Source organism: Castor canadensis, chromosome 6 (assembly GCF_047511655.1).
Source record: "Castor canadensis chromosome 6, mCasCan1.hap1v2, whole genome shotgun sequence".
Taxonomy (NCBI): domain Eukaryota; kingdom Metazoa; phylum Chordata; class Mammalia; order Rodentia; family Castoridae; genus Castor; species Castor canadensis.
This window is the reverse complement of record NC_133391.1, coordinates 29,521,389-29,542,480: the sequence shown is the minus strand read 5'-3', so window position 1 is coordinate 29,542,480 and position 21,092 is coordinate 29,521,389. Positions and strand designations below refer to the sequence as shown.

Genomic DNA, 21,092 nt, shown 5'->3' with positions numbered 1-21,092 from the left:
AACTTGCAACTTACTAATTAAAGTTTCTGAAACCTGATTCCAAATTTTCAGGAGAAAGAATTTAGTTTGGCAAGTTTAGGTCAGATAACCACTCCTCTCCCCTTTTCTGGTCAATCAGGAAGAGCTAGGAACAGGGTCACATAATCTGCTGAGTCTGAGGAAGGAGTGTTGGACAGTGAAGTAACAATGAGTGTGCCCCCCTCAAATGTGACATAAAAGAGTCTGTCACATGCATCCTCCCTGTAGTCTTTAATCTCAGGATCTGATCTGGCTAGATGATTTATGGTATATTTATAAATATGGATGAGTCTCACAGGGCTTCATCAGTCGTGGCATCCCTTCATGTTTTGGTTCATATCTCCTGTCTTGTCTCTGTTATCCTCTTAAAGGAATCCAGTTAATTCACTGACTATAATAGGCCAAATCCCGTTTGTTTGTTTTGTTTTGTTGGCACTGGAGTTTGAACTCAGGGCCTCACGCTTATAAAGCAGGTGCTCTTATCACTTGAGCCATTCCACCAGCCCTTTTTTGTGATTTTTTTTTTTTTCAAGATATGGTCTTGCTAACTATTTGCCCAGGCTGGCTTTGAACTGTGATCCTCCTGATCTCTGCCTCCTGAGTAGCTAGGATTACAGGTGTGAGCCACCGGCACCCAGCCAATTACCAAAATTCTTAACCTTCCTTATTTCTTCCCTCCCAAACTTTTCCCTCTGTATCAGTTATTATCGACTATAGGATGTTATAACAAATGGAGCCAAAATATAGTGCTTCATCAAAATGGAAATAGATTTTTTTTTTCCTCTCAGATCAGGTTAGGGTCCTTGGTTGATGATACTGTCACATTCCGAGGCTGTACTACGGGGGAGGGGAGAGAGGCACAATGGAAGGACCCACCGGGAAGGTTTTATGCATTGGGCCTTCGTGGAAGGCCCATTTCACTTTTGCTTACATTCAATCGTAAAATACTTCAGCACCACAAGGACTTGCTGCAAAGGAAACTGGGGAATTTTCTGTAGCTGGGCAGTCATATGCCCAGTTACAATTCTGATACTAAAGAAGAAAGTGAGATTGGATTTTTTTTTTTTTTTTTTGGTGGTGGTGACCCTGGGGTTTGAACTCAGGCCTTCATACTTGCTAGGAAGACACTCTACCACTGGAGTCACTCTCTCCCCATCCCTATTTTGTGTTGGGTTTTTTCAAGATAGGGTCTCACAGACTGTTTGCCCGGGCTGGGTTTGAACCATGATCCTCCTGATCTCTGCCTCCTGAGTAGCTGGGATTACAGGTATGACCCACCAGCACCTGGCAAGATAGGATTTTGATGGACTGCTAGCAGTCTCTGTACAGTGTCCCAGTATTGCATCTCTTAGTTAAAGGTGTTTTTTTCTCAAATACCCAAGTCCACATCCATCCTCCATTTCTCCATCTCTCTAGGTCTGCCTCTGTTCCAACTACGTAAGCAAGCCGAGTTGGTTCCATGCGTCCATCCTCTTGTCCACAGCTCTCCTTCTGCAGTGGTATCTGTTGCTTGAGCAGCAGGACACTCCCAGATTACCTCCGGGGTAGCCAGCCTCTCACACTCATCACAACGATCCTTTACTTTGCTGTCACAATCTGCTTCTTCACACAAAGATCTGATTGTCCAAGGCACCTTGGGCCTTTCACAGTTACCTCCCCACTCACAGCCAATGCTGTAAGCACCAAAAAGCATCTGCGCCATTGCCTTCATAGCTGGGGAGGTCAGACCCAACTGCCTCTGACTGTTCCAGATCTTCTTGTCCCTGTCTTGTGGCCTCTCTGCCTCCCACCTGGACTCCCAACTCCCATTACCCTTTGGATTAACCCAAAAGTGGGATTGCCAGCCTGACTCTGTACTGTATTTAGCACCATCCCTAGACACTGTCCCTCACATGGCCCTCAGCCCCACCTTCTGCAGGTCATACCAGCTCACAAATCCAAGCTCCAGATCTTCCTCACAGGCTCAGGGCTTGTTTTCAGGGGACAAGTTTGGGCAGTGATCATGTCATTGTCTCAGCAAAAGCTCCAGCAGTGCCTGCTGCTGACTACATAACACTTTTTTTAGCATGTCTTCCATGGTCTATAACTGCCTGATCCCATCCCCCCATTACTACTTCTACTGATACCCAGTTATAGAATTTTCTTTTTTTGAATAGTACTAGGGTTTGAACTCATGGCCTCATGCTTGCTAGGCAGGCACTTTGCCACTGAGCCACACCCCCTGCTCCTTTTTTTTTGTTTTTTTTTTTCATATAAGGACTCGAATTTATGCCCAGAGCCAGCCTGGACCTTGATCCTGCTATTTATGCTTCCTGTGTAGCTAGAATGACAGGCACGCACCACCACACCCAGCTTTCATTGGTTGAAATGGGGGGTCTTAATAATTTTTTTTGCCCTGACTGGCCTCAAACTTTGATCTTCTTGATCTCTTACTCCTGAGTAGCTAGGATTACAGGCATACACCACCACTCCTGACATTTTTCTTATTCCTCTAGATCTGCTGCACCTATAACCTCTTCCATGAGGCCTTCCTCTTTCTTTCTTCTCCCCTTACTTCATGGCAGGGATTGTGGCTTATCCATCTTTTCTCTCTCCATGCTGGTGTGAAAAATGCCTGGGAAACACTTACATGTGATAAGATCACATCATTCTGCTGGTTAAAACCTCTGCTTTCTCAGCCTTCCCTGAGTCCTGTTCACATCACAACACTCCAGATGCTCTACCCCTTTCCCCTGCCTATCGCTTCTCCGCGGTATGGATCACTTCCTTGGAGTATGCATTGTACTCATTTACTGTTTTCTGTCTCCCTTTAGTTCAAATTGGGTCACATCTGTACTCCCAGAGCCTAGGACAACGTCTGGCATATAGGAGGCCTCGATAAACAAGTTGAAAGAAAGAATTATAAGTAACTTAATGGAAGGTGTTCAGTAAATATTTGTTAAGTTGAATTAAATCTTAATTCATCTGTTGGGAACAGCTGACTGTGAAAGTTCCACCTCTAACAATACATCTGTGTAGTGGAATGATGAAATTGAGTGAAAGCTGCCTGCAAAAAACATCCTGGAGAGAGGATTAGAAGTTGTGTGTTTGTAGTGGGAAGGGCACCCGGGCCGTATCTTTGCAGAAACATATGGTGCTGCCTAATTTCCCAACCAGAGCACTGCACCTGAGAGCCGGGCTTGCACGAGCCGCTTTGCCCAACCACCTCCGTGAGCACGCGCCTGCTCCACAGGCGTTTCCTTTTCAGTTGTTTTGGTCTTTGCCACTCTCCTCAGCTTGTGAAAGACACAGAACTCTGCGGTGGCCTATGCGACACTTCTCAGCTCTAAGTAAGAGACCACCAGTCCTGAAAAAGACAACAGAGCATCTCCCAGAGCCAGGGGTCTTTGGGAAGCAGAGCCCATCTTAGAGCTGTGCAGTGTGGCACTTTCTTTCTACCCAGGCTGCACCCTTCCACTGTTCATGTGCAATTTTTCTTCCTGCAGGAGGATGGCGCTCTCATCTCCACGCTCCCTTTTCCTTCGGAGTCTCTATTGTACTTTTTTTTTTTTTTCATGCTTCATCGCTACTATAGTAGACGCCTGCCTTCTCATTATTTGCCGTGTGGATCTCCGGTGCTTTGCCTGTAAACAAAACACTTTAGATCATAGTGAGGTCCCTGTCAGCAGTCTTTCTGCTGGCAGTCAGTTTTCTTAAGGTGGTGTGACCATGACTCGGTTACTTTTGAGATTTAGCAGAGTAACAAAATGGTGTTCCTACGTATTAGTTGAAAGACCCAGCGTGTGTCAGGGATGGAAGTATTCATTGTCTACTTTCACATAGTTGTTAAGACCATGAATAAAATCACTTTTCTGTGACAAGGTAAAATGTCTCCATTTTACATATTATGGGGTAGTTTGTGTATAAAGTACCTATGCAATCTGACAATTATTTTAAAATTTGGACATGAATTTCAGCGGTGGTATTGTTTCAGATATTGTGGGATTAAGACTTACCCTAATTTTCCTGTCCCTTCTTCCCCAGTCCCCAGTCCAAAAAATTAAGTGAGGATGGTAAATATAGAAAAAGTAGCCAGGCACAGGGATTCAGGCCTGTAGTCTCAGCTATGTGGGAGACTGAGGCAGAGCCCAGGAGTTCAAAGTCAGCTTGAGCAACATAGTGAGATCCTGTCTCAAAAAAATGTGAGACCTCCTGCCTGCCTTGACTGCCAGTGAGCTTTTCTGTTAGGTAGGAAGTCCTGACATTGAACAAACTGTGGACACTTCGTCCTTCATTGCTCTCTGGGTGTCACTTGTTTTTTTGAAATCTGGATTTTAGTTAAACCAGTGGATAGGGAGAGATACCAAAGGCCAGTGGCAGCTGCCTTTAAGTACTGGTGACCACAGTGACATCAAGGGGACATCTGCAGTTCACCCAAGAATGGGAAGAAGTCATGTTGTATCCCTCCCTGTAAGACGGTTAGACCTGTAGACTACAGTGCAAACAAATCCACACCAAACCCTGAGTCTGCTGTGCCTCCCAGGGAGGAAAGGAACAGAAGATGACCCAGGTGGAGAGTGAGAACTGCATCTAGTCTTGACTTTGCTACCAACTGTGAGTATGTCCCTGGACAGGAAACCTGAGTCTCAATTTCCTCCCTGGGACAAAGAGGGGGTTAAACCACAGGGTCCCAGAGGGCCTTCCCAACTGTAACATTCAGCATGTAGGAGGCCAGGCTAGTCCATAAAAGGGACAAAGAAGATGTGGCTAAGAAAAGTAAAAAATGAAGTTCACCTATAGCATAGATGCTGTGTACTACTGACACAAAAGGTCAGTTTCCAATAACATTTATTGACTTAGGCCCCAGCCAAGGTGGTCAATATTGTGAAGGGGCATTTCCAGTCCCGTTGAGCCCTGTCTCAGCCCTGACAATCCTGTGGGTCCTGCTTTAACTTCCATCGTGATGTCCAAGAGCACAAGGATAGATACATTTGGAGCTGTGAAGAGGAGCAGAGAAACACGCGAATAGTAAGACCAGACGTTAGGACACGGTTGTGGTGGTTTTATAAATCACTTCAAAATCTCAACTTTGATCGTTAGGGAAATTTCCACCTTCAACAGCTTGCAGCCCTTTGCTTGCATCTGAATATTGTTCTGAGTGGGGCAGAGCAACGATTCGGTGGGAGGGAAAGGGGGAGGAAGGAAGGAGTTGTTGTATTTGGCGGCTGGACGCAGGTAAAGGAAACGGCTAGAGCCCGGGAAAGAATTGAAAAGTATCAAGAGGCGAGTTCCCACACGCAGCCGGTGTCAGTGGCCTTAACCGCGCTGGGGAAGCCAGAACCTGAGTTGCGGTGGGGGGAGGGTTAGCCTTGCTTTTTTCAAAACTAAATGCGTCTGAAACGGCTACAAAGTGTAGGAAGGAACTTGAGAGCCCAGTCGATCTTTATTTTTTAGGGAGGGAGGGCTTGGGCTGGAAACACGTTATAAATGCTGCGTATACTCCTTGCTAATTTATGGGAAGTCGTCGCCCTGGATTCTTCCCTAAGCCCCCGGGCCTCTCCTAGGACAGACAGCAGAGACCTCTGGCTTAAGGCTCAGCTAACCACTGCCTACCACTCCGCCCTCAGCTAAGGCACCAAGACAGGGGGCTCCCAGGCTCCTGGCCTCGGTTTCCCGTCCCTCCCCTCCCCTCCCCTGCAGCTCCCGCCCCTACCCCGCAGCCTCCAGCGTCCCCGGCTAGACAAGAGTGCGTGCCAAACGATCAAGCCATCGAGGCTCAAAACGCGGGGCCAGCCACCTTGGCACTCCCTGGGTCCAGGCCCTGAGTTTGGCGGGCGGTCGCAACTTGGGGACGGTGGCGCTCCAGCCTGCGCAGCGCAGCGCCTGGACCCGAACCCCGGGCCGCGCCGGCCCCTCCCCAGCTCCGCGGCCGTTTGGCTTGCTTGTTTGTCTTATTTTTAATTTCTCCGAGGCCAGCCAGAGCAGGTTTGTTGGCAGCAGTACACCTCCAAGCAGTCACGCGACCAGCCAATCTCCTGGCGGCGCTCGCTCCAGGGAGGCGGCGCGCTCGGGAGCGCGCACAGGCGTCGGCACCGCGCCGGGGCCACCTTAAGACCGCGCTCGCCAGCCTCGGCTGGGCGGCTCCCGGCGCCGCAACCAATGGATCGCGTCCTCTGTTTAAATAGACTTGCAGTGTCAATCATCTTCTTCTTCGTCAGCCTCCCTTCCACCGCCATATTGGGCCACTAGAAAAGGGGGCTCGTCTTTTCGGGGTGTTTTTCTCTCCTCCCCTTCCCCCCACTCCCCTTCTTTTCTCCGCATTTTCTACCCCCGGCTCCAGGATTCGGACGGCACCAAGGTTTGGAGAGCGGCTGGGTTCGCGGGAGCCGCGGGCTTGCACCAGCCTGGACTTGGACTGGCTTTGCCACCTCCTCCTTCCTCCTCCCCTCTCCCTTCCCCGCCCTCCAGCTCGCCCGTGCACTTGATCGGCCGAGCTTGGGGCTGCCTGGCCGGGGCGTCCCCGCTCTCCTCCCCCAGACCTGCGCGCTCCTGAGGCTCGGCCACTACGTCGCCGGGGTTTGTTGCTCTTGGCTCGGAGCGCAGTCGCAGAGGGCTTCTGAGAGCCGATCGGACTGCGCCTGGGCGTTTTGTTTTGTTCGGTTTTTTGTTTTTCTGAGAGCGAGTGAGCGAGCGAGCGGGGCGATCGTCTCTGCAGCAGATCGCAAGGAAGATGTCAAACGTGCGAGTGTCTAACGGGAGCCCGAGCCTAGAGCGGATGGACGCCAGGCAGGCGGAGCACCCCAAGCCCTCCGCCTGCAGAAACCTCTTCGGCCCGGTGAATCACGAAGAGTTGACCCGGGACTTGGAGAAGCACCGCAGAGACATGGAAGAAGCAAGCCAGCGCAAGTGGAATTTCGATTTCCAGAATCACAAGCCTTTGGAGGGCAAATACGAGTGGCAGGAGGTGGAGAAGGGCAGCTTACCCGAGTTCTACTACAGACCCCCGCGGCCCCCCAAAGGCGCCTGCAAGGTGCCAGCGCAGGAGGGCCAGGATGTCAGCGGGAGCCGCCAGGCGGTGCCTTTAGTGGGGTCTCAGGCAAACTCAGAGGACACGCACTTGGTAGACCAAAAGACTGACCCGTCAGCCAGCCAGACGGGCTTGGCGGAGCAGTGCGCCGGGATAAGGAAGCGACCTGCCACCGACGGTGAGGACACTTTCAGAGTCGCCAAATGCCTGTCTGTTTGTCTGTCTGTCCGTCCGCCTGGACGCCGCTTTGCCTGCTCGATCGTATTAACCTACTCTAGCTTTAGCAGCGAGTTCTGGTCGAGCTTTGGGGGCGCAAACTTTGTTAAACCGATGCTACCTGGCTGACTGCTGGCTTGTTTGTAATTTTGAAGTCAGGTAGTAAGATCGATCATGTCCCCCAGCCTAACACTTTGCAGGTCCCCCCCCCACTCCCCGTCGCCTCCGCCGCTAGCCAGCCAGCTGTAGGTATGCGACCAAGTTGGGGTGTTTATCAGCAGTCTCCCTGAGGACTGCACAGAGCTGTGGGGCGTAACATATACTTTCTGTTATATGGAGACAACCTTATTCTGTGTCCTTAAAGGCCACTGGGGACCGATCCAGGGTTGTGGGTGGAGGTGGCGTGCTTTTCATCCCCTGCCTATTGGGCCAACTTTCCTCAGCTATTGTTGTTGCGAATAAAGATTGTTTGTGTGTGTTCTTTTTACAATCTTCCCTTGTCTTTAGAGTCTTCTACTCAAAACAAAAGAGCCAACAGGACAGAAGAAAATGTTTCAGACGGTTCCGCTAATGCCGGTTCTGTGGTGGAGCAGACACCCAAGAAGCCGGGTCTCCGCAGACGTCAAACGTAAACAGCTCGGTGGGTTGATCATTCAGAGCGCAAAACTGTCACTGCATCTGGGCTGCACGCCCTGTGGGGCCTGCACGCTCCACAGTACCAGGTCTTACTGGCTGCTGACACGGTAGTAGCTTGCTGAGTTTTTTATTTTTTGAGGTCAAAAAAGTAGCAGTGGGGAAGGCTGGGCGCCACCCTGGGGGATACTGTAACTCTTCGAAGTGTCTACGTCCCAAGATGATTTTGCCTTGAAATATTAAACAACCAGAGCAAGTGCCCCACGCAAGTGCTTGTAACCAAGGCCCCAACAGCCACATCGTCATGAGTCCCACCAAAGCGTGGGGAACAATAGATCTTTCCCCATCTGAACAAGAACTGGGGTACTCCCCAGTCCCACTTCATGAGAATTCATTTCCCAGGGGTTCAAATCGAATCACTAACGGATTTCTGAGCTGTACACGGAAAAATGGCTAATACATGATTACATTTAAATTTCGAGAGAAAAATTAGGTACAAAAAGTTCAGATTTGGTTAGGCAAGGGATTCGGGAGGTGAATAGAAAGGCGAGCTATATTTTATCATTTTCATAAGTTGCCTTTTCTCCTGTTTCCTGGGAGTTTTGGGGATAGACAAGGAAAGTTTTGTTTGTTTGTTTGTTTTTTTAAATGGAAAGTTCAAAAATACTAAAGTTCCCTACAGATTTTCTGATAACACTGAAGTTTTTGCAAAGCAGAAGTTAACTGGCAGAGTAAGCAATCCAGTAACACGTCAGCCTGTATGCTAATCGTGCTGGAACAGATGATTTGGATATTCGGAGGGGAAGTGGATGTAGACATTACCACTGTCCAGGGGTAGTTCTGCCTAGCGCAAGTGGAGATTTTCCAAGTATGAAAATCTTATCACCCTGAATAGCAAATTGGAATAATTCAGCCTCCCAATTTACATCGATGCAATGTCCATAGTGATCTAACTACATATATTGTTAATAAGCTTCTTTATAAACAAGGACTGTGACTTCTTTTTTTTCCCTCAAAGTACACTCAGACCCTAGTGTATAAAGAGATCTTAATAAGTGTCCATGTTAACTTTTTAAATCCTCACTTAGAAAAAATTTAAAAATAAATTACTGACCACAGGGATAAGGTAGGATCCAATGTCATCGTGTTTTTAAGTCATAATTTGACTTCTCCACATATAGCTCATATTTTTCAGAGCTAATACAAAATAGCACTATAAACTCTCTGTATTATACCTCTCTATAAAGGGAGAAAATTGGATGGAAATTTTTCATGAACAACCCTAACAACCAGCAGCTTTTGTGGGTTTGTGCGACTTGTGACCTGGCTCCTCAAATAAGCCATGGGAGCCATTCTACTGGATTTTTACCTGGCCCACTGTGACACACAGAGAGGACGTTGCTGGTAATATTTCTAGTTCAAGAATACTAGAAACTGTCAGAACCTACTCAAAAACATTCATCTGTTCTGCACATGAATAAGAAATTAAAGTATTTTTTAAAGTGGATGTTAATAGAATTTTCCTCTGGAGGTCTTTATAAGTTATATCTCCAAGCATTTTTCAAATTTAGAAGCAATTGGTTTCTGAATCCCTTTTCTTCCTATCTTTGACCCAGATTCTTTAGACAAGACTTTCCCAGTCTCTGCAACTATTGACATTTTGGGTCACATAATTCTTTGTTGTGGGAGGCTGTCCTGTGCATTGCAGAATGGTTGATATCCTTTGCTTCTCCTACTGGAGGCCAGTAGCAATCCTCTTCCCCAGTTCTGACAACCAAAGATGTCTCTAGACATTTGGAGATGTTTCTTGGGGTTGGTGGGAGGTGGGCAAAATTGCCCCCTTGTTAGGAACCACTGTTCTGACACAAAACAGAGGATAGCAAAAATCCGTTAAGACAGTTTTTGGTACATACTCCACACCCCCTCCATCACTATTTATTTCTCAACCAAGGCAGTAACAGAGGAATTCCTCTACTTTACTGATAATGTTACTCCAGTGCCTTACCCCTAATTCTTCTTTCTTGTTTCATTTGCAGAACTCAGAATATGTTTCCTTGTTTATTAGATACGTCACTGCTTGATGAAGCAAGGAAGATATACATGAAAAGAATTTAAAGACATATCGCTGACTCCAGCAGAGGACATCTTGTAAAAGCACTGAACAGCAAAAACACAATAACACTAAAATGTTAGGCACTCTAAGTGATCTGCCTCTAAAAGCGTTGGATGTAGCATTGTGCAATTAGGTTTTTCCTTATTTGCTTCATTGTACTACCTGTGTATATAGTTTTTACCTTTTATGTAGCACATAAACAGTGGGGGAAGGGAGGGCTGGGTGGGGCTGAGCAATTGGTGTGGGTGGGGCTGAAGAAATTGCTTCACTTTCTAGCAAGGAGAAAACTAGTTGACTTGCATGAAGAGAAGCAATTTTGGGGGAAGGGTTTGAATTGTCTTCTTTAAAGATGTAATGTCCCTTTCAGTGAGAATGGATACTTCATTTTTTAAAAACCATCAAAATTTGAACACTGGCTACATAAATAGTTGCTATTTATTTTTTACATGAAGCTTATTCTCATTTGGAAATTGTAACAATTCCGTTATGTAGCAGCAAATGGCTTACACACACACACACACACACACACACACACACACACACACAGCAACAAAAAACTACCCTTTTTGTTCCCCCTCAGTCTCCCTTAAATTTGGAATTGACCAGTTACAATTCTAGGCAAAAATATGGGGTATATGGTGAGGAATTCTGAAATGTTCAGAATTGACCATTTCATACTTACAAAATTTGTTGAGAAAATTTCGTAGTTTCTTTTGCTATATATAATTACAGCCAAAATAATTCTGAATCCTTGGATAGTTTATAAAGGTCTATAACTTCATACACACACACACACACACACACACACACACACACACACTCATAAATAATGAAATAATTTTTAACTGAAAGCTTCTTTTGTTATTTTGCCCAAAGGAAAGATTTTTGTTTGGTTGGTTTTTTTAAAGGAAGGCTCATATAGAAAAAAAGACTTGTGGAATAAATGAAAAGGACACTTACTACATGTTTAAACAGTATTTCTCCATTGCCTGTGTATGTGTATGAAACAAACCATTTGAAGTGTACCTGTGTACATAACTCTGTAAAGACACTGAAAAATTATACTAACTTATTTATGTTAAAAAGAGATTTTTTTTTTTTTTAATCTAGACAATATACAAGCCAAAGTGGCATGCTTTGTGCATTTGTAAATGCTGTACTGGGTAGAATAGGTCCCCCCTTTTTCTTACATAATATGGGTATGCTTAAAAGGTTGCATACTGAGCCAAGCATAATTTTTTGTAATGTGTGAAAAATGCCAATTACTGTTCCACATCAAGCAATCAATAAAGAAAACTTCCATAGCTATTCTCTGAGTGGCTCTGTAATGTGCCCTACGAAGCTTGAGGACTCGGGCCTGGCATTCCAGTCTTATTTACACAAATTAATGTGAAATGACAAATATCTAGAAAATTTAGGGCCACAATTCTCATGATGACTTTAGTGGGTCAGAATGGAGTCAGTAATGACTGTTTTCCACTTAATACTGAACGGGTAGACAAAACTTTATCAGGAGAAAGTGGAAAAGCCACATTTTCATAAATACTGTTGAAATATCCATTAGTTAAAATATTCTAGAATATGAATGTGTCAGAAGCAAAAACCCTTACATAAGTGTAGACTGATCTCACATTTGCAGGGCTGAAAATGAAAGTAACATAATGACTTCTCTAAGTGCTGTATTTACACATTTGGAGTGTTGGGAGGTGTTAAAAACAATTATCCAGACTATGTAGTCTACTAATCTTGCCCCAAATAGTCAAACATACTTTTTTACAAAATTGATGTTTATTCCACACTAATTTAAGTAGGTATTTGTCAAATGATACTGGTCATCCTATAAAAATTTCTCAATTTTTGAATATCCTGGTTATAATCTACACATCCAAAAACTAGCTAATCAAAACCCAAATTTTGATTCTTGGGTCTTTATATTCATACAACAGAAAGGGAGAGATTTTTTTATTTAAGGAAAAAAAAAAAGACAGCATTTTAAAGTCGGATTTATCAAAATGATTCTTGTAACTCCATATTCTTAAAAAAATGTGGTTAGGGTGTAAACATAAATTTTTACCTACTGAACTTTGCAAATGGGTAAATTGCAAAAATAAGAATTTGACTTAAGTTGTCTCACTCAAATACTAGTATTTTACATCACTGTACAACAAAAAAAGGCTCCAAAAAAAGATACTTTCAGCAGTTTTTGACCCGAAGATTTTTTTTCAAAGTTGATTTTTCTTCCTGTGCTGGAAAGGGAGAAATAGGCCTTTTGGTGGTTGGACCACGTTCTTCAAGTAGGTATTATTTTAATCCAAGACCTAAAGGTGTTTTTGTGATTCTGTTTAAAACACGCATACAGGGTGTTTTTCAGGAAGAGACAGCAAGAAAAACTATTGAAAATGGGGAGGAAGGAGTGGAAGGTCAGGAAATAGTGAAATAAAATGAAAGATCCTCTGAGAACAGTGTACTTTAAAAAGTGTCTTTAGCAGAGGACAAGCATCCTCTCAACTGCGTGTACCTCATTTTCCTTTCATAAAAAGGTCACTTTAATGTGAATTTGTAGAGACTACGTTTTAGGAATGCTAGCCCGGGAAGTGGATGCTGACTGCGCCAGGCGCGTTCACAGGCACGCAACCCCCAAGTCGCCGTGTCCTCCATCCTTTGAACGTCGGTGTCAAGCTTCCCCCAAACGACCCTTCGGATTGTTCTCCCCGAGGTCTGGGACGTCGGGGTCCGCAGCGAACGCCCCTTTGGAGGAGATGCGGCCGCCGGCGCCAGTCACCCGCTGCCCCGCCAGCCGGTCCTTTGCGCCGTCGACTCTCCAAGTGTCCCGCAGCCCCGCTCCCAGCCCGCCCGCTGGCAGCTGCAGTTGCGGGGTCCCCTGGCTGGGGCGTGGGGACCACAGCCCCACTCCTCGTCCTCAGCTCGCAGATCCCTCACTGTCCGGATCACCGCGCGCAGTTCCCGCGCCCCGGACGCCCGCAGGCCGCGGAGGGGGCCGCTCCTCTGGCCGCGCAGCGGGGCCGGGCGGTTTCTCTCAAACTTTCCTCCTCCATCATCTCTACTCGGGGCTAGGAAAGCAGCGAGAGCCCTCAGTCCTCTCCACCCGAGTCCCCTGTCGCCTCCTGAGCGCTGGGGTGGGGGTTGAGGAAGGGGAGATCCCCTCGGAATTTGGGGACCCTCCAGGGCGGCAGTCCGCTCCCACCCCTACCCCGGGCTCCAATGATCCGCAGCCCCGCGCATTTCGAAAGGCTTCCCGGCTCGCGGGCGGCGAAGGAGAGCCACAGGGGCGCGCGGGGCCCGCGAGGGCCACGGCCGCTTTCGGGGGTCGCCTCTGCGCGTATCCCTTTCTTGCAAAGTCCCCCCAGCGCGGGGACCCCGGCAGGGAAGGCCTGGGGGAAATGTGAGCTGGGGGGCTTAAACGGGGGGACTTGGAGGACTGGGGGACCGTGGATTCACCGGGAGGACTGGGGAAGCAGGGCAGGCGACCTTTCGGGCCCGGTTGCGCCCACCGTCCTGACCGCCCCCGGCGACCTTTCCAGGCGCTGGGCAGCTCTGCCTTCGCCATTTCATCTTCATCACCCGGAGCGTGCACACTTGCTTTCCCAGCTATCTGATTTACAAAGGTGTGTGCAGAACGCGTCTAGGACCGCGATCTGGTTTTCAGAGAATGCGTTTCTTTTTAATTTGCCATCTAGTTCACCTGAGCCACACCCTAGGCCTGCCACCCCCTTCTTCCTGCCCCCTCCCCAATAAGGCCAAAAGGCTGCCAAATTAGGGGGGGATAGGTCACCTCAAGAAAACCTGGGGGTGGGGGCGCTTCCCCTTCTCCCTGGCGTGCGGAGATGAGGGGGGTGGGATAGGGTGGGGTCACACGCAGGCCGACCCCGCAGAAGCGAAAGTGCAACATTCCGGTGTCCCCGCGCCGCCATCCGCACACCCGACCTGTCATGCGTGGGGACGCACAGAATAGGCAGGGATCAGAAAGTAAGAAATGGGGGGGAGCAATCAAGACTTTGGGCGCGAAAACTTCGACGCGCTTGGGAAGGAATGTTAGGAACAGGCAGGGAAAAGGGCGCGCAGTCGGGGCGCGGGCCGGGGGATTGCATCACTGCAGCTCCCCCTCCAGAAAATGGGCTCCGAACCGCGGCCACCATCATGGCGCTCGGGCCGGGCCGCGCTTCCCGCGCGCGCAGCCGTCCCCGAGCGCTCCGGCCGCGGCCGCGAGCTCCTAGCGAGCGTTTGCAAACATTTCCCCCTCTCGAGCGCCCTCCTCCCTTTTGTGTGCGTGTGTACGTGCGGCCGAGTGTTTGTGTGTGGAGGGGAGAAGTTGAAGATTTTTTTTTTTTTCTCTTTTTTTCCCCCTCGGTGCTGGTGGTTGTAAACTTGATTGGCATTGGCTGCGCCCACTGACCCCTGCACGGAGTCCACCGAAGATTTAAGGTGGATCCAGGCGGCTGCGGCTTCAGGCCGAGCTTGTCGCTTTACTTACTTTTCCAAAGAGAGAGAGAGAGAGAGAGAAGGAGGAGAAAAAAAAAAAAAAAAAAAGCCCCAAAGCCTGCGCCCGCCGCGCTTTTTACGAATCCCCCGCGGCCCCGGCTCTGCCCAACCCCCCCTCCCCCCCCCCCCGCCGTGGCCCCGCCCCGCCTGGTCCGCCGCGCACTTGCCCCGCCCCTTCTTCCCCATTGGTCAGCGCGTGCAGTTTGAATTTTTTTTTTTTTTTTTTTGGATGCTTGTTTTCTTGTAAAAAATACAGCAGCCTGGATCATGTGATGAAACCTACTCCTGCGGCCCGAGGTGGAGCGTTGGAGCGGGTTCCGTGCAGGCGGGAGGGGGAGGGGGCGTGGCTTCTGTTGCAAAAGTGTCCCCGCCCCGCCCCCCAGTGCGGTTGACAGTGGGCGGGTCCCCGAGCGCGGGCGGGCGGGAGAAGCGGCGTTCGCGCGGCGATGCGGGAGACCCGCGCGTGGGATGGCCTGTGTCCAGGGAGGGTGCGCGCGCCGGCGGGATGCACCTTTCCTCGGCCGCGCAAAGGTAGACTCGGGGGATCGCGGGAGGGATCGGTCGGTGTCACCCAGGGACAAAAAGAAACCAGAATGAGAAACAGCGTTCAGAATCCATCCGTTCGAGCTCAGGCAGTTGGGGTCATTTTTTTACTGAGATCAAGGAAAAAAAAAAAAACGTTTTTCTGCCTCTGATCTCGAGTGTTTTTGAGTGAGGGATATATTGAAACCGACATAGGAAATATGGCCAAGTGTGTTTGATTTCTAGGGCTATAGAAATTCTGTTGCTAGAGTACTTTAAGGTTCATCTTATTTGTAGTGCAGGTCTAATAAAAATGATGTCCTTTATTAATTAGAACCTATCTGTGTTTTACTTTATGCTGAAAAATTTTAAAGTTTGTAATAATTCAGTTTTATTCTCTGAATCTATCTCCACATCTACAAAGTTAGTATAGATAGATAATAGATGATAGATAGATAGATGATTGATAGATAGATAGATACAGGTATACCTTTTTCTTGTTTTTCTAGAGCAGGACAGTTTTAACCAAATGTCCAGCCACAGCCTTCTAACAGTTCCTAAACCAGGGTGACAGTTTTTAGTTTTTAACTGCTGAGATACTTAGCCCAAGAAAACCCTACTTATTCCATCCCACTAAGCTTGGAGCCCAGTCATAAAGCAGCCTGCTGTGTCTTCCCAAGGCTTTGTGCATTTAACCTCTCACCCAGATCATACAGTCTACTAGTCACCCCTGAACCCCTGGGACCCACCCAACCAGAGCCCTATCAAATGAGTAGTCAAACTACAGTAGTTTCAAAGTTGGTTCTACACCTTGAGATACTGTATTTCCAACCTTGGAGTTTCCGGATATCCATTAAATCAGGCCATTTTCCTTGCTCATTACTGTCTTGTAGAGTTGTGCTGTCCAGTACACAGGAGCTGCATATGGTTATTGAGCCCTGGAACAGGAATGATCCAAATTGAGAGATGCTGTGTCACACACATGCACTGGGTTTTCAAGACTTAGCATACAAAAAGAATATTGAATATCTCATTGATAATCTTTATAGGCTGGCATGATGATTCACCTCTGTAATCTTAGTTAGCTACTTGGGAGGCAGGGATGGGAGAATCAGTATTTGAGGCCAGCCTGGGCAAAAAGTGTGAGATTCTATCTGACAAAATAACTAAAAGCAAAATGGGCTGGAGGTGTGGTGCCAGTGGCAGAGCAGTTGCCTAGCAGTATAAGGCCCTGAGTTCAAAACCCCAATTATACTAATTAGTATACCTCAATTATACTAATTACATTGAAATATAATATTTTTGGTACATTAAGTATGTTATTAAAATGAATTTCATTTATTCCTTTTCCCTTGTTTTTAGTGTGGTTAACAGACAATTTTAATTTCCAATGTGGCTGAAATTATATTTCTATTGGACTTGCTGTTGTAGACCAATGCTTATGATAACTTGAAGGACCATCTTTTAAAAGCAGTCACTAATAGCCAGCTCACTCCTGTAATCCTAGCTACTCAGGAGGCAGTGATCAGGAGGATCGTGGTTCGAAGGCATCCTGGGCAAATAGTGAGACCCTATCTTGAAGAAACCCATCACACACACACACACACACACACACACACACACACACATACACACACACACACACACCAGGACTGGTGGAGTGGCTCAAGTGGTAGAGCACCTGTCTATCTAGCAAGTGCAAGTCAGTTCAAGACCAAGTACCAAGCAAAAAAAAAAAAAAAAGGTGTGTGGCAGGGAGGTCACTAATGATAATGAGGAATAATGGTGACCTCAAGCTGCCTGGACTTGAAGTCCTAAGCTCATGGGATCCTTCTCAGCCTCCTGGGTAGCTGGGACTATAGACATGAACTACTGCATCTAGTCTTAACTTTCCAAGTGAAAGTGAGGCCCAAATTTAGCCTCTGGAATTATTAAATAGACTTCTACCAACATTTCATATCTATTGTTTAATTTAATCTAACAGTATTAGGTTTGAGCCCAAATTATCGTAAAACAGTACAGATGCAGTTAACACCACATAATGACTGTGGTCCCATAAGACTGGAATGGGGGAAAGAAATTCTTGTTGCCTATCGGTGTCACAGCACAGTGCATTGCTTGTGTTTGTGGTGCTGGAGTAAAGACACCTGGTGTGCTGCCCGTCCTGTAAGAGTACAGCATGCACAGATACTTGTCACAGATGACTATGTTACTGGCTTGTGTATTTACTGTAGTATAGTTTTTATTGTCATTTTAGAGTACATTCCTTCTGTTTATATGTTTGTATAAAGCTAACTGTAAAACAGCCCTGGGCAAGTCCTTCAGGAAGTGAAGGTGATGTCATCATAGGAGGGTACACCTCCATGTCACAATGACAGTGGGACATTTGTGAAGGTGGAAGACAGTCAGAGTGATGACCCTGACCTTGTGCAGGCCCAGGGTAATGTGTGTGCTTGTGTTTTAGCTTTTAACAAAAATGTTCTTCAAAAATAGAAAATAGGAAATAGTTTACAGAACAAGAACAGAAAGTATTTTTGTACAGCTGTACAATGTGTTTTAAGCTAAATATTATTTCCAGAGTTAAAAATAAAAAATTTAAAGTTTATAAAGTAAAAACTACACTAAAGTTAATTTATGATTTAAAAAAGAAGTTGTTTGAAATAAACGTAGTGCAGCTTTGCACAGTTTAAAGTCCACAGTGGTGCACAGTGTGTCTGAGGCCTCACTCCTCCCATTGCCTTCCCACTCATGCAGGCCTGTAAGCTCTCTTGATGATTACAGCTCTCTACAGGCGTGCCATTTTGTGTGTATCTTTTAAACTGTATTTTTACTGTGTACAGTATTTTTAGTTGTTTATGTTTGGATACACAAATGCTGTGTTGCGTTACAGTTGCCTACTGTATCCAGCACCAGAGCATCTGTCCACCTACGGAGCCAGGAAGGATAGGCTGTGCCATACAGCCTAGGTGTGGAGTGGAAATTATCTTTTTTTTTTGGTGGGACTGGGGATTTGAACTCAGGGCTTTGTGCTTACAAAGCCTCTGGCTTCTTGTGCTTGTCTTTTTTCTCATATAGATTTAAAGTGAATTTTTTATTCTTTTAAAAATTCTCACTAACGTCAAAGAAATAATAAAATGGGAAGTTTATAAGTTTGTATCATACCAGGATAAATTTCCAAAGAATTAAAAAGAGTGAAGTTAAAAAAAAAAAAAAAAGAAAAAGAAACCATAAACATACCAGAAAGAAAACTCAAGAGAATTAATTAAAAAAAAAAAACAAAAACAAAAAAAACCCCCAAAACCTCAGACTGAGGAAGAGCTTTCTAAATATGACACAAAACATGAAACTCATATGATGAAATATTGATACCTTTGATAACAAAAAGGAGAATGTACTGGTGGAGTGGCTCAAGTGACAGAGCATCTGCCTTTTGGCCCTGAGTTCAAAGCCCAGCACCGCACCACAAAAATCTCCCATAAGCAAAGTAAAAAGAAAATGACCCAGTGGTGATAGTTACACCGTAGCGTGAATGTGCCTATGTCATAGACCTGTACACTTATAATGATTAAAATGGGTGTAAATTAAAGTGCTGGGAAAAATGATAAAATTCATGTTACATGTATTTAACCACAACCACAAAAAAGTAAAAACTGGAAAAAAATTGTGAAGTTTATCCAAGCTGTGTCTGAAAGAATCTCACCCAGTGTTTGTGTGACACTGGTGCAGTTTTCTGACTTCAAGCTTGAGTCCAACTGATTGGGTTTGAGTTTCATTTACTTAATTTACAAATTATTTTGCCTTTTAAAGTTTCTATTTCATTGTTGCTATAAGGAGCATGCTTACAGTGCTCTCATAGGGTTATTAAAAATACCCAATGGTAAGGCTGGTGGAGTGGCTCAAGTGGTAGAGTGCCTGCCTAGCAAACACAAGGCCCTGAGTTCAATACTCAGTACTGCAAAAAAAAAAAAATGAAATAACAGGGTAATGTGTGTGCAGTACTTCATGTATATCTGGTGCTTAGTAAGTAAGGGCCAGAATGCCTATTATGTATTTATAAGAGTATAATTAATGGAGCTCTCCAGTTCTTATTTTTGTCTTCTTACCATAACTACAGCCAGTAGTTATGCTAATCTTGTAAAGGTATTTTCTGTCTTTTTTTTTTTTCTCTCTTTCTCTCTCTCTCTCTCTCTTTTTTTGGTGGTAGAGGGTTTTGAACTCAGGGATTCGCACTTGCTAGGCAGGAGCTCTACCGTTTGAACCACACCTCTAGGCCTTTTGCTGTGGTTATTTTAGAGATAGGATCTTGCTTTTTGCTCAGTTCAGCCTGAACCATGATCCTCCTATTTAAGCTTCCTGCTATTGCTGGGATGAGAGATGTGTGATGCCCGTGGTGATGCCCAGCTTTTTTTCAATTGAGATTGGTGTCTCTAGAATTTTTTTTTTTGCCCCAGCTGACCTAGAACCATGATCCTTTCAATCTCAGCCTCTCAAGTAGCTAGGAAAACAGGCGTGAGCCACCGCACCTGGCTTATTTTCTCATTTTTAATTATTACCCTTAAGAAAAGCATGTGTTTTAAGTTGGTGTTTAATAAACAGAATCAATGTACTGCAGAAATGATTAACATGGTCAGTTTTATAGTATGCATATTTTGTTAAATAAAAAAGTTTTAAAAGTAAGACATTTAATGAATTTTTACCTCGCTAAGGATTTTTGAAAGGACCAGGTATAGATTTATTTGTGGTAATAAATCAATAACATATACACTTACACACTGACAATGACAAGCTAGAAAAATGTTTGCAATTCATATATCAAAGTGTGAATTTTCTCAGTAAATAAATAGTTTCTACAAGTCAATGAAAAATGTAAGCCAACAGCAAAACAGAACAGGATATGAATAGTTTTCAGAACAGGATTTGCAAAAAGCTCTTAAAATATGGAAACATGCGCAAGTGTACTTGGAGATTATTGGTATATAAACTCCATACAGAGCCGGACGTGTGATCTGAGCTCTTGGGTGGTTGAAGCAGGGGGATCATGAGTTCAAGGCCAGCCTGGGCTACATGGCCAGACCCTGTCACAAAAACAAAACAAAAACAGTAGTATAGAATATATAAATTCAAGTGAACAGAGGCAGGACTAACACCACACAGATGCAAAGGTGGCCATTCTTGCTTGTTAGTTTCACTTTTCTATCCAAGCCTGAGTGATTTTTTTCCCCCAGTTTCACTGGTGACCAAAGAAGCAAGGAGTTTGTGTTGGACTATCTGTGAGCATCTTTCAGATTTGGTGTAAGATCCCTGTCCTCAAACCATCTAACCGTTAGCTTAGTGGTGTCACCTTACCTCGCCCTCAGAAACCCCCATTAGCCTCCGCCTCTGTTGACACGTCCCGATCTGTTCCTGTTAATGCCTGCATTCCTTCCCAGACTCCAAAATCCTCACCTGATTCCAGCTTTTCCTTCAAACTCTGTTCTTTTTTAAAAGTCTCAGGGGCATTTATCACAGGACAGATGTGAAATGTCCAATCTATGGAGAGATGCTTCATGAGGCAATAAGCAGTGTGAAGTGGTAGCCATTTGGGGAAAATGGTAAATTGTCCCCAACACCCACCACACTCACACCAGCACATGCGTGTGCGCACTCATTCACACACTCACACCAGCACGTCACACTCGTGCACACAACTCACACCAGCACACACTCCCACTCCCACCTGTGCACACATGTGCACACTTACTCGTGCACACCTGCACATACACACTCACACCTGTACACACACTCACACACTCATGTGCACACCCACACCCCATCCGTGCACACGGGCACACCTACTTGTGCACACAGACACACACTCACATTCACACTCACACACTCATGTGCACACAACTCACCCCCACTCCCACCAGTGCACACATGTGCACACTCACTTGTACACACCGGCACACACACTCACACCCACACACCTGTATACACATGCACACTCACACACTCGTGCACACAACTCACGCCCCCACACTCACACCCCACTCATGCAAACATGTGCACACTCACTTGTGCACACCCCACACACTCACATTCACA

The 21,092-nt window shown here is 46.0% G+C and overlaps 1 protein-coding gene and 1 long non-coding RNA gene across 3 annotated transcripts; one reads left to right on the top strand and one right to left on the bottom strand.

The window, feature by feature from the left end:
- Window positions 1–4,803: 4,803 nt before the first annotated feature.
- LOC141424035 (uncharacterized) lies at window positions 4,804–6,100 on the bottom strand. The gene is made up of 2 exons (XR_012448831.1): window positions 5,711–6,100; window positions 4,804–4,994 (listed from the first exon to the last, which is right to left on the bottom strand). It is a non-coding gene; the product is annotated as an uncharacterized lncRNA (long non-coding RNA).
- Window positions 6,101–6,222: 122 nt separating this feature from the next.
- On the top strand, window positions 6,223–11,294 carry Cdkn1b (cyclin dependent kinase inhibitor 1B). Of its 2 annotated transcripts, none has more exons than XM_020186743.2 (3): window positions 6,223–7,202; window positions 7,748–7,880; window positions 9,939–11,294. In XM_020186743.2, exons 1-2 carry the CDS (start codon window positions 6,728–6,730, stop codon window positions 7,870–7,872), a joined length of 600 nt encoding a protein of 199 aa, XP_020042332.1. In that variant the 5' UTR covers window positions 6,223–6,727; the 3' UTR covers window positions 7,873–7,880; window positions 9,939–11,294. The 2 variants fall into 2 exon arrangements, with proteins under 2 accessions (XP_020042332.1, XP_020042331.1); XM_020186742.2 differs by having other exon boundaries at window positions 6,225–7,202; window positions 9,910–11,294.
- Window positions 11,295–21,092: the final 9,798 nt, after the last annotated feature.